At 53.2% G+C, this 13,268-nt stretch overlaps 1 protein-coding gene across 1 annotated transcript in view; it reads left to right on the top strand.

Moving 5' to 3' along the window:
- Nucleotides 1-419: 419 nt before the first annotated feature.
- The window catches only part of Slc35f3 (solute carrier family 35 member F3), a 135,217-nt gene continuing 122,368 nt past the window's right edge, over nt 420-13,268 (top strand). Inside the window, exons 1-2 of the mRNA XM_069998123.1 lie at nt 420-480; nt 707-933. Coding sequence (XP_069854224.1) covers nt 428-480; nt 707-933 — 280 coding nt within the window. The 5' untranslated portion in view covers nt 420-427. The remainder of the gene's footprint in view (nt 481-706; nt 934-13,268) is intronic.

Below are 13,268 nucleotides of genomic sequence, written 5' to 3'. Positions count from 1 at the left end.
CGGGAGCGGAGCGGAGCCGGGCGGGGAGCGGGGCCGGGCTCGGAGCGCGGAGCGGGGCGCAGCGCCCCCGCCTGGCCGGTGCTCCGACCCGGCCCCTCCCCGCCCTCCAGGTGTCTCGCCGCCGCCGCGCGGAGCAGAGTCGGATCAGAGCAGAGCTGAGCGGAGCTTGGGGCTGGGCGGGACGTGGTCTCCCGATCCCCGCGCCCCGGCTCCCCGCGCCCTCCCAATCCCCGCGTCCCGGCTCCCCGCGCCCTCGCGATCCCGCGCCCGCTGCTCTCGGCGCTCGGCGCTCGGGGCTCTGGGGCTGGGTGGGCGCCGCGGACCCGCTGGGCGTCTCCGCGCGGAGGCGCGCTCGGGCGGGCGGCCCCTTGGCGGGCGGCCCGGCCCCGACCCGGGCCCCGCGCCACCTCCACCGCCGCCGTCGCCTATGGGGATCCGAGAGTTTCCAGGCGGCGCGCCCCGAGGCAAGGGCATCGCCACGTGAGTGCCGCGGGCCGGGGTCGGGGAGCTGGAGTCGGGGCCGGGGTGCGGAGGTCTGAGGGCGGGGGTCGGGGACGCGCGGGCCGCCGGGACGGGAGCCGGGACTGAGCCCGGAAGGTCGCCGCCGGGCCGGGGCCTCCGCCCCAGGGACGCGCGGCCCCGGGGGTTGGCGGCGTCCTCCCGCGCCCCTGCCCGGTCCGCGCCTCACCGCGGCCCCGTCCCGCAGCGGCATGCGGAGGTCCCCGGACGTCAGCCCGCGGAGGCTGTCGGACATCAGCCCCCAGCTGCGCCAGCTCAAGTACCTGGCCGTGGACGAGGCTATCAAGGAGGACCTGCGCTGGTCGCGCTCCGTGGAGGACCTGAGCGCGCCCGCGGGGCTCTCGTCCATCGAGGAGCGCATCCTGCGCATCACCGGCTACTACGGCTACCAGCCCTGGGCAGCCCGCTGCACACGTAAGGCCGCGCCCGCCCCGCGCGCACGCGCGCACACACACAGGCACACGCACTCACACAGGGCACACGCGCGCAGTGCGAACATGCGCGTGCACACATGGACACATGCTCACACACGGGCACAACACGCGCGCGTGCACACACGTGCAAATGCCCGCTCGCACGCATGTGCACGCACACGGGCACTCATGCGTGCACTCAGGGCACACGCACACACTCTCGCGCGCATGTGCAAACACGCACGGGCACACACGGGCGCACACGGACACACTGACGGGGCCTCTCCCTGCCCCGACCCCCTGGGTTCAGCGCCCGTCCAGCCTCCTGCGAACCCCTGGCGGCTGGGGGCCCACAGCAGCGTCTCCCACCCGGCTAGTTCTCCGCCTCCTCCCCAGGACTCCAGCGGTGAGCGCTGTGGGGCTGTCTGGGGTCCGGACGTGTGGCAGGGCTCACACCCTGCAAGGATGGCAGAGGACGCAGGCTTAGGGTATGGCCGTTTCCCAGGCGTGGGGGGCCACAGCTCCTGGCATCCGCCCTCGCTTTGCCTCCCCGGCTTTGCGCTTCCCTAGGAATGATTCTAGAAACTGGCACAGGTACCCCGGAGTGCGACCCAGGCCGGTAGGTGCTTGCAGGGGTCTCAGCTGGTGGGCTGTGGAGTTAGTCACACAGATATCACCTGGGCTGACTTAGTGGAGATTTCTCCTGCTGCCTTTGGCAGGCAGGGCTGGCCACCACAAAGCAGAGGTTTCGTGATGGAGGGGCTCCTGGCTGTAGCTGGATGCAGAGGAAGGCCCTGTGGGTTGCAGCCTCTGTCCATGTAGGAGGTGGGTCAGGCCCCAGGCTCATTCATTTGTTAGGAAAGACTGGACTTACAGCTGAGTGCCTCTGGGATTTTTCTTGCTTTCAAGGCAACATCACTTACTGGTCTCCAGGCACAAAGATTGGGCTTTCGTACCATAGTCACATTGACCCCTGAAAGTCTGTAGCCTGCCTTTAAGTGATTTCCTAAACCTTCAGGAGCAGGACCTAAGGTCAGCAGTGGTGGGCTAGAGGTCAGCAGGACAGCGGCCAACTTGGTAGTCTTTCTTTGCTAGAAAAAGAATCACGGTGTGGATGTTCAGTTTTCCTGCCGTGAGTTGTCTTTCCCGGACTGTGGTGATTGCGTTTAACTCAGAACAAACCTTTCAGATTACTTCTGAAAGCAGAAGGAACAAGGGACCATATTTTCTTTGGGAGTTGAATAGTGTTGCTGAGTGTAAGATGGAAAAGAATAGAAACTCTCAGGAAACCAGTTTTCTCCTGGGTATGGCCAGGGTACCACTCCATTTTGATATCTGGAGTTTGAATTTCAGTGAGAACAAAGAAAGTCTCAGTCTCTTTCCATTCTCTGCTTTCTTTATAACTTAGGAATATGATTTTTAAAAAAACAAACCCCAAACTCACAGGCTTTGTATGTGGCGTCATCTGTGAGTCCCAGATGCTATCAGGCTTGTCTTTGTAATTCTGTTTGTACCCAGCTCACTGGGAAGAGAACTACCAAGGTTTGTAATTCTGGCTGCTGGAGGGTCACCAGGCCTCCGGGACCATGTTTATCATTAAGACCAGGGAAAGGTGCGTGGCAAATGAGCTGCTGTGCTATCAGCAAGATTTTTAAGCTCCCTCTGCTCCAGGGCCTCTCTGTAGGGATAAATAGCTGCAAAAACAGGATGACAACTGTGAGCATGTGGATAAAACCCTTCAATGCCACCCGCTCTGGTCCTGTGAGGATTCTTCTGTGTTCCAAGGTATTTTCCCTGCTCCTAAAATGCTGTAGGTGACAACTGACATTTTGATGAATTAATTTGGTTTTAAGTTTAAATTTAGAGACACTCATGTTTTATTCATGGAGCAGAAGAGGTTTTAGGGCAGTGCTCGAGCCGTTTGCCATCTTCTCCCAACTAAGAAAACAGGGCCAAGCTCATCCATCTGCAAGGAGGTCTGGTACTCATTTCTTACTGCTTGTTCTTAATAATCAAACCACACACACACACACACACACACACACACACACACACACACACACACACACACACGCACATGCACGGTACGTGTGTGCACGCACGTATGGGAAGACAAGCGATTACAGCAGGAAAAGTTGTGCTTGTGGTCTCCAGGGCAGGGGTCCTAACCATAGTTGTCACCTTTCAGTTATCCTGCGTGTAGTTGATTAGTGAGAATGCTGGTCACCATTTCCAGACTAAGTTTGGGGGCTACCAGACACTGTGTAGTGGCTGAGATCATCTAAGTGAGCAACTCTGAACTGTGTTGGCGTCATGTCTGGATAAATGAGGTCTTTGTGCAGAAACGATCTTTGCTCACTGGTGAGAATCAGGAAGCCTGCAGGCATGAGCGGGCTGTATACCTGACTCTCATAATGCTTAGTTCCGGTCTTCATGCTCTCCATTGAGTGTTCTCAAACTAAATGGCACGTTGCTGTTCTGCGGGCACCTGTCAGCCATGGGGACAGCCCTACAGTCCCTGCAGCTATGCAGATCTGGATTAGTAACCACAGCCCAGAAGTGGCGATGCTAGTGCCCAGTCGTGCTCAGTAAATACCAGCTGAATGGATGGACACTGCTTGAGCTCCGGTCTCTGGAGCCGTGGACCTTTGACCGTCTCTCTTTGCGATTCACATCACTACGTCTTTATGTTCTCTGTGCTTAGTTTAGATGGCTTCCTTCCTTCTTGACTAGACTAGAATGGAATTCCTGATAAGTTTTAGGGTAGCCCAGCACCCTGAACCGCAGCACTGCTGGCACGCTGTGTAGAGGCTGAGGAGGGGGCATGGTCTTCCTGTTGGCTGTGCCACTGGACTGTGCCGTGTGCCCAGGCAGCTGGTGGCCATCCCAGAGGGGCAGTGTTGACCCCTGCAGCCATTTGACGTCACAGTGCACAGGCCTGTGTGACCCTGGGAATGCCAAAGGTCAGGGCAGCAGCTCGGAAGTGACCCTCAGTGAGAGACTGGTGACCGGGTTGCCAATGTTTGTTCTAGAGCAGAGCTTGGCAAAAGTACTATAAGTACCATGGAGCTTAGACAGGAGTGTGAACACTTTGAGCCTGGTAGGCCAAGGGGTAGAGATGGCGCAGCCTTCAAACAGTGGCCTGGGCCGTGAACACAGATGTTTCTCTTGCGTGGTTTCGAGCAGTTTTAGCTGATGCTGCTGGAGATGGGGGAAGTACATCGTGCACCCACAAGATTTGCACTGGGGAAGTGATGGCTGTTTTGGGTTCAGAGACGGAAGCTGTTCTGTGCAACTTCTCCGAACCCCTTCTGGGGTTGACAAATGCGTCTCTGTGGCGTTCAGCTTTTCTCCCTGTCAAGCTGCTGTGCATCTTCGCCGAGGCCTGACAAGATCAGAATCGATGAGAGGTCATTTGTGTCCTTCTCCACCATCTGCTCAGAGCTATGGAGTCTCACAGACATTTGTCAGTGTCCTGGAAATTCCCTTCAGAGTCATCAGGACAAAGGTGTGTCTTGATGTCTGCCATTTTACTCTGTTCTTTTTTTTTTTTTCTTAAGAAATATAACCACTTTATTTTCAATTGCTGTGAAACAGGATCCTTGTTTTCAAAACATTATTGCAATGATGATGTCATGGGAAAAATACGTTTCACATGCCACATGGAGCGTGGTACATCGACATGCAGCCCTGGGGGTGACTTCAACCCCTCGCCCCTCTCTCATTCTTTAAGAAATGGATCAAGAGGTAGTTCGAAGCCTGTGCAGATGCAGAACCCCGAGCAAGGCATTCAAGGGCTTGTCCAGACACTTGGACTTTGCCAGCCTTCCATCTTATTAAATATTCATCACAAAGGTTTCACAGAGGTCGATCTGACTTTATGCAGCATGGTTTTAAAGTCAGCATCAATAAGATATAAGGCAGGAGAAGTTATTTGTCATGTTCTGTGCCTGTACCGAGGCTTGAACTCAGCACCTCTGCTCCCCTTGGGTTTTTCACTCAAGGCGGGCACACGTATGCTGGAACCACAGCTCCACTGGAAGTCCGTTGTGCGATGCACCATGCAGCCCAGCGCTGAGCATGTGTCTGTGGACCGGGCATGGGCTTCTAACCATGCCGCAGGAAGTTCCAGACTCTCCTCACTGAGGACCAGTTCATCTGGAGATGATTCTTGAGGCAGATGAACAAGTGACCTCCGCTGTGAATGCACGCTCATTGGCTCACCTGGCCATCTTTCATCTTCCATTCATATATTCAGTCATGAGCAAGTCTACCGCTCCACGAAATGTATGGTGCCATTTCTGTTTGCTAGGAAGTTACAGTGTGGGGAGATCACACACACACACACACACACACACACACACACACACACACACACACACACACACACACTCCTAAGCTGCATCAGCCCCATTCTGTTTTGAGGCCCTCCCATGAATCTATGCCATCTGTATCATCTGTATACCATCCTCGTGGTCCTTCTCTTTCTAGACATCTTGGTGGTAACCTAGGCCAACTATGACCTTTCACAGCTTCTGCTGCTGGAGTTAGAGTTTGACTTCTTCATCTGCTATAACTGGGGCATGAAGTACTTTTTAATTTTCCTTTGAAATGACGCAGCCATGAAGATATTTGACGGGGCTAAGGAGAGCCAAGCTCCTAAACGAACACATTTCTTCCTCAATGTGTTATGCTGCGGGCGTTTTGTCTTTCCAGCTCTGAAGGACACTTGCCTGAGACTTTCCTTCTTCTCTGATGAGGGGCCTGGCAGAAATAGCATGGACTAGAGTTGAGAGATGCAGGTAGAGCTCCCCCCACCCTGTGCCTGCTCCCTTGCCTGCTGCCTGCTCTGCCCTGTGGAGTCTCCCCGGCTCCTGGGAAGTGATCCTCGGAAGCCGCTTTCTTGGCCGTTGGGCACAAGAGCACTAGCTTCCGGTTCCCATAAGTAGGAGAGGCGTTGCTTTACCTTCACATATGAATATGAAGCAAAACATCCTGTTACCTTCCCTCCCTCCTGTTCTGATGGAAAGACCTGGAGTTTTGGCTGGCAGTTCCTTGCTTTCATTCATCCTGCGGTCACTTCTCTATGTGTGCTCAGCACTGTGGCCAGGTCACGGAACAGGCCGTGGCTGGGTGTTGGTGGACATTCCCTCCCAGGGCCTCGCCTCCTGATTTGTGACCTGTTTCCTTGGCCCTCACCCCTTTTCTCCGTTTGAGTGAGGGCACAGTGCTGCTGGGGGGACATTGGCTCCTCGTGGTCACCAGGCAGTCTGGGCTCTGGGATGGACACCAGGGTGCCAGGCTTCTCGATGCCTTTCAGGCTGGTGAGGCTGTCCTGGGAGGGTGGGGCACCTCTTCGGTCACGGCATCTGTATCTTTGTGGTCTATGGTATAAGGGAAGGTGGCCTCATGTGCTTTGCATGAGGAGTGATGGGACCGTGGGCCCTGGAGAGTTGAGGAGACGCACGTCCCTGGCAGGCTGATGCCTGGGGACCCGTCCATGGGCCTGTCCACGCCTGCCGCCGCACACCATGCTCAGCTTGGAGACCGGATCCCGGGGCGTGTTCCAATGAGTGAATTGTTCTCTCTGGCTGAGTGACTCGTGGACTGAGGCACAGCGTGGCACGCTCAGACAGGAAAAGGGGGTCTCAGAAGTTAAGAAAACCAGAGCGCAAAAGTTGAAGCTCACAGCTGGTCCTTTCCTCCCATCTTCAGACACCTTTCAATGTTGAAATTACAATATCAGATTTAAATGATGCAAAGGGTAATGACAAAGTTTCCTGTACAATTTCTAAAACTCCTCCTAGGTGTGACCAGTGTTTATAAATGGGTATGGTATGGGCCGGCCTATTTTACTATGGGAATTTACATTCAAGCATTCACACATGTATTTCTTGATAGGATCGAATCAAAGTTTTTCACATTATTTTGCAGCTTGCTTTGTTTTTGCTTAATTATACAAGTGATAGGCTATGGTTATCTGGTTATGTCTGTCATGAATCTAATTGCACACATGTAGTATTGCTTTCAATGTAATACTGTTTTCAACATCTTTCAATGCCAGAGTCATCCTTAAGTCGTGGGGTGACGCATCAGCACAGGCATGTAGGACTTCCTTCTGTTTAACTCTCTCGACTTGAGAGGAGAAAACACAGGGAAATGCTCCAGCGTACACAGCACATGGAGAGAGACTAGGAATGAAACAAAATGGAAATGGTTCTGCCACTCCCCCATCCCCCAACTGTCCTCCTCTAGCTACTGTGTCCTTAGTCCCCATCTTGTTCAAGGGGGCTCTGTTTGCAGCCTGGGGGGTGGTGACCCAATCTGCAGGCCGCTCCAAAGCCTAGTCCTTCCTCTGAGACTCACCCAAGAAATGGTAATCCAAGTAATTATACTTCTGATGAAAGTAGATCACCTCCCCAAATACATTGGTTGCAGTGTGTTTCCCTGTCTGTGTTCTACTGCCATTTCTTTAAGCCTGCTGCTGCCCGGGACAATGTGGTTGTCTCCAGGTTTTGAATGGTACTCCTGGTACGTGCCAGGGTGGGTTTCCATGGCATGAACAGCTCACAGGTGGTGTAACCAAGTGAACACCAGGAAGATGACAGGTGTCTGATGAAGGTGGGAATTGAGGAGAGGGGCATGGACAATTGAGAGTGGAAGGGGGGGGCAGGTGTAGTTATAACACGCACTGTACATGTATGGAAATGGAAGTAGGAAACCCCAGGGAGACGGATGGGGTCGGAGGGAGAATGAGGGAAGGGGTGACCCAGATCAAGGCTCATTGTGCACATTAATGTACATAAAGGGAGACTTCTGTACGACTGTTTGAAAATAACAAACAACAGAGGAAAGCAACAACCACCCTTGTAGGTTTATCACAAGGTTTTTGTGAGGTAGATTGTCAGCATGTGATTTGTCTAGGGGGGAATGCATATTATACTATTGATAAGGTAGTCAGTGCATATTGTACTGTTGATAAGTAGTCTCTCTACAAAATGCCCTGCAGCAAGGATACTCCCATTCTAACACTTGGCCACTGTGCAAGAGACATCTAGCTCCTCGGGTGTTGGATTGGCACAGACCTATCGTTCATTTTCTCCCACTTGTGATCACTAAGAATCCCTGCCTTGCTGGCCTGCTGAGCTTACATTTATGGTTGGCAGCGGGGCAGCAGGGGTCCTTTTCCATCCACTGAATACTGGCAGCGGAGGTGCCGAGGTCCGGTGAGCATGCCCATCTCTCCTTTCTGTACCTGTGGTGTTTGTACCCCTATGGGAATCTGTTGGTAGAAATCCATTTTATCTGAGCTGAGGTAGTCTTATTTGGAGCTTTGCACTGGACCACATGTCCGATTCATTACCTTGTGGCTGATTTGCTGGACAGAGTTGGAGGATGTGTCTTTAAAGCTACTGGAGCACAGCTGTCATTACATGATCACAGGAGAGGGGGGAGGAACCTCTAGAAAGGCAGGAAAACCTCCAGAAAGTCATGGAAACCTCCAGAAAGGCAGGGGCAGCTCGCCCGCCTCTACCCAGGCCCTTAGAGCATCGCTGACCCATGGGCTGGGCCCAGGCCTCGTTCATGGCATCCATCACCAAAAAATGAGATGAAGTTGTAAGATATTTTAAAAACCAGGTGGACACCCCAGTAGTCGCTGTAACTCCACGGCAGTGACGCCAGGATCCACCCTGGTGGCGTCCACAGGGCTTCTGCTGGCTGTGTTCCTCCCACAGCTCTTTTCAAGGAATGCCCCTTCCCTTGGTGTTCCTCAGAGATGCTCCTTGGAAGTAGTTTGACTTGTTCACCCTTGCAGCTGATTTTGTTTTGATTAGTTCCATTGAGTTGTCACTTTGTAATACCGTGTGTGTGTGTGTGTGTGTGTGTGAGAGAGAGAGAGAGAGAGAGAGAGAAACAGAGAGAGAGAGAAAGAAAGACAGAGACAGAGAGAGACAGACAGAGAGACAGAGACTGAGAAAGAGACAGAGTGGGCTGGGAGGGTGGCTCAGTGGTAGAGTGCTTGCCTTGCATGCATGAGGCCCTGGGTTCAATTGCTCAGCACCACATAAGAAAAAAAAAAAAAGCCAGAAGTGGCACTGTGGCTCAAGTGGTAGAGTGCCAGCTTTGAGCTGAAGAGCTGAGAGACAGTGCCCAGGCCCAGAGTTCAGGCCCCATGACCCAACCCCTCCCCCAAAAAAGAGAGACAAAGAATCTCAACTCACCATACTTGAGCTCCCTATCCTCCAGCCCAGCCTCCCCTGTGTTGGGATGGCAGTTGCACACTGTACACTGCACAGTGGAGACCTGACCGATGCCCAGCGTCTGCACACACACTGTCTGAAGCTTGATGAGAATGACAGGCAGAGCCTTTGGAGCCACCACCTCAGTCAGGCACTACACCTGGGCAGCATGGCCCCCAGCAGGCTCCTCACGCATCCTGGCTTTTGTTTCATTGCAAAACCCCATGGCACAAGCTCTGCTCTCTTGCGTTTAAGTGCAAGTGCAGAGTTGCTTGTCACAGGTCTTGTGTTGTACGGCAATCAGGACGTATTAGCATGGGAGCACCGAGCTGCCCTCTGTATCCATGAGTTTGGCCACTTTCCATCTCCCGGGTAGACAGAGCCACACAGTACTGGTCCTTGCGGGCATGACATTTCAGGCCTTGTAATGTCCTGTAGGTTCATAGATTTTCTCAAACAGCAAGATTTCCTGTTATTCATACCAGTCTAGATATGGAAACAACCCAGAGTCGGTATCCCAATGAGCAGACACTAGGTTTTGTGTTAGGAAATCGCCAAATGCCATCTTGAGGCAATTCTGGTAATGAAGCATTCTGTTCACTATGTCTGTGCCACTGAAAGCACACCCTTGCTCTAAAATAAGAAGACAGCTGGCTGTGCTGAACTTCTCACAGTGGTCTACAGTTTGCCCTCAATTACAAAGGGAACTTGGGGATTTTTCAGGGGGAAAAGTAGAACATCACCTTGGTCATAAATATTTTTTCAACTTGAAAACTAAGATTCTACCTGACTTTCCTATAGTCTCATGTAGTCTTCATTATTCTGTACTTTACAGCTCAGGCAACCAATATACAAGTTGTGTTTTATTAGTAAGACATGAATAGATTTGGTTGGTGTATGTATGTGTCAATTTCCAGGTATCATGTCTACTGACTTTTCATTTCTTTTTGTCTCTGCTGCATAATGCCACCTCCCTGATATAAAGCCTGGAGGCCTGAGGATGCCTGGCTCACCAAAGGGTGGCAGGGCTGGCACCGAGGCAGGATAGACTCCCGTTACCATGACGACGATGACCCTCCTCCTTTTACCAAACCCGCAGCTTGGTGGTGGTCAGTTTCTAAAACAGTGTTCCTGCTTCTCATATGCCTTCCCCCCCCCCCCCCATGGCTCCCAGGAAACACAGGAAAAGGGATGGCTCTGGTGCTGATGGTAATGAGGAGATGAAGACTATAGAAGTGTGCCCTGTGCCCTCTTCCTGAAACACAGGGATGCTACTGGCCCAGAGATTGTAAAACTGGCTGTGTGGTGAGGGATTGGCTCACCGCTAGGACCTTAGAGGAAACAGAAGGACTGTGGCTGCGTTCCTTTTAGTTAAGTGGCACCATAGGACCCACCTGGTGCTGCTTCCCAGACCCCAGCTGTCGAAGGTCCCTGGCACTCTGTCCCTGGAGCATCTCCCAAAGGAAAGATTGCCTCAGTGGGCTTTGTTTTCTTGCTCCATAAAAACCAGGATATGTGTTCAAGTCACATGTCCAGAAATCCCCGGCAGAGCCAGCTGACATGACATGACGTCATTGCAAGGGGCCTAGAATTCTGTCTGGACCTTCTACTAGAGTAGAAATCAAAATTAAGAGAATATACCATCGGGGCAATGTACAAAAGGAAGAGGAAGGAAGGAAGGAAGGAAGGAAGGAAGGAAGGAAGGAAGGAAGGAAGGAAGGAAGGAAGGAAGGAAGGAAGGAGACAGGTAATATGGCAAGAGGAGGAAAGAGGATACTGAGCATGCATGGTGCAGGCAGCCAAGTGTTCAGAGTAGAATTGCCGACACCTTCTCTCTCATTAGTGTGAAACAATTATTATGACTCATTTAGTATGCTTTCTGATGTCATGCTTTTGGGTGAATCTTGCAGAACAGCTTACCTAAGGCCAGGTCCCTTGCCGGTGGACCTGTGTGGCCCTGGGCCTGGTGATTCAGGACACTCCACCCCAAGGTGCTCTGTGAGGGAAGAGCATGCACGCTGTGTGAGGATGAGGTCACCGTGGGATGTGTCCCCTTGTCCCCCAACACCGATGGCCGGCAGTGCACGCTCACCCAGAGCTGGCGGTGAGATCTGACGCAGGGACATTTCTGCCACCACCACACCACATAACCGCTGGCAGGTTCCTTCCCCTTTGATCGATTTTACACCTGCGAAATGGAGCCGTGGATAATGTGCTGAGCAAATAAGTCCTCAAATGTCACCTAGAGAGAAGCAAAGTACACAATTGAAGTGGTTCTTGGGCAAGAATAATTTTCACTCCACCAAACATCTCTCCTTCCGTGGTGTGGGGTCTGGAGTCCCCCGCTAACCTGTGCTGTACCGCTTTGTGTGAGCTCTTGGTCCCGGGCAAAGGAAACATTGCTCTTTGCCTCATTCTAATAAAAGAGACAGTAGAAACTCAGTTATAGCAGACACCAGCATTTGGCTTCAATTTTGGTAGGGAGATGAGGGCGGGGGGAGGGGTTGGGGTGTCCAGGGCAGGTGTCCCTTTCAGGACATCAGCAATGACACCAAGGCCCATGCATGGCAGCGGCTGCTAGCTTCGGCTCTGGTACCATGGAGAGGGCCTGGAGCTCTTCAAGAGACGGTTAAAAATTTAGATTTCTGGGTTTTAAAAAAAGTGTTCAAATTTTAATACCTGCAAGGAATTCAAGTTTGAAGAAGGTGCTTTTGAAAGGAACATTCTGTACCCTGGATCTGAGGCCTGGGCTCTAGATTTCCAAGGATTGAAAAGTCTGCTCCAGCCTCACACACACCTAATCATGGAAAAGGTGCTCCTCCATTGGCTGTGGCTTGAGTGGGGATGTGTGGAGTGCCAGCACATTTCCCACAGGCTTATGCCCAGGCTCCCCGGGAAGAGCTGAGAGAAGCGTGCTGCGGGGATGGAAGGATGGAAGGGAGGAGAGAGGAAATGCATACCCATGGCTCATGGAGGGAGAGGCAGCGTGGCTTTGCAGGCCATTATTGAAGCCCTCCCCTCCTCCAGCACCTTCTTTGGTTCTGGGGAGACCCTGGGGCTCCACCTGGCCCTCTGGGGTCTGTGATTGGGGGTTCTGTTTTCCCAAGCAAGCGGGTAGGGCACCGTAGTAGCTGAGCCCCAGGACAAAACTTAGGAGGTAGGAGCAGAGGTGAGGCGGGGAGAGGGGTTGTTGCCAGGTGGGGCTTCCTTGCATGGATCACTGGCTCAGCACCTCTCCTGCCATCCCCCTCATGTGGGAACTGAGGGCAGAGAAGTGGCCGCAAGAAGTCCTGTAGAAGTGGTGGTGCTTGTGGACTGTGACCCGTGGCTGTTGTGGCATTGGTGAAGGGGGCCGTGTTCCACGGGGCCTCCCGTGGGGGAGCGTTGGGGGCCGGGAGTCAGGGGCGGCGATGGACTGGGAGAGGACGAGCCCAGAGCCCTCTTATTTCCCAGGGGTGGAGGGCTCTGTAGGACCCAAGATGGCTCAACTGAGTGGCTGGCGAGAATGTCTGTAGGACTTGGCTGTCAGCGGAGCAAGCCACCAGCTACAGGGGAGGCTGCAGAGAAGCTGCTGGGAGTGGACACCTCCGTTCTCCAGCCATCGCCCATACCTGTCACCCCCGGTCCTTGGGCAGCGTGGGCTGCGTCACTGGCAGCCTGTGTGACGCCCGAGGCTTGAGTAGATCTCTGGGACCCTCATCGCTGAAGAGAGGTCAGGATTGCAGCAGCCTACTCTGGGCTGGGGTTAGGATGTCAGGTTTCCTGTTCTGTGCTGGGGTGGGGATGGCGGGCCCCTGTTAGTCTCCCAGACACCTCTGCATTGTGTCCAGGAAGCCCAGGGCATGGGTGTGGGGTATGCAGAGGACAGGCTTCTGTTTGTACCCTATTGATCTGTTCTCAGAAGGAAAGCCATTGGGGGAGGAAGAAAGAATGAGGCAGAACATGATCTTCTGAGCAGTGTTGCAGCTCTCCTTCCCTCCCTCCTCCCTCCCTTGAGCCTTTCCAGAATTCCTCCTCCCCATGTTACTTAGACTTTTCGTCACCAGGACAGTTATGGAGAGGAGGATTGAAAAGGAGGGAGGATTATTCACAGCTC

This window comes from Dipodomys merriami, unplaced genomic scaffold, assembly GCF_024711535.1.
Source record: "Dipodomys merriami isolate MVZ:Mamm:240054 unplaced genomic scaffold, mDipMer1.0.p SCAF_51, whole genome shotgun sequence".
Classification (NCBI taxonomy): domain Eukaryota; kingdom Metazoa; phylum Chordata; class Mammalia; order Rodentia; family Heteromyidae; genus Dipodomys; species Dipodomys merriami.
This window is presented reverse-complemented; position numbering and strand designations above follow the sequence as displayed.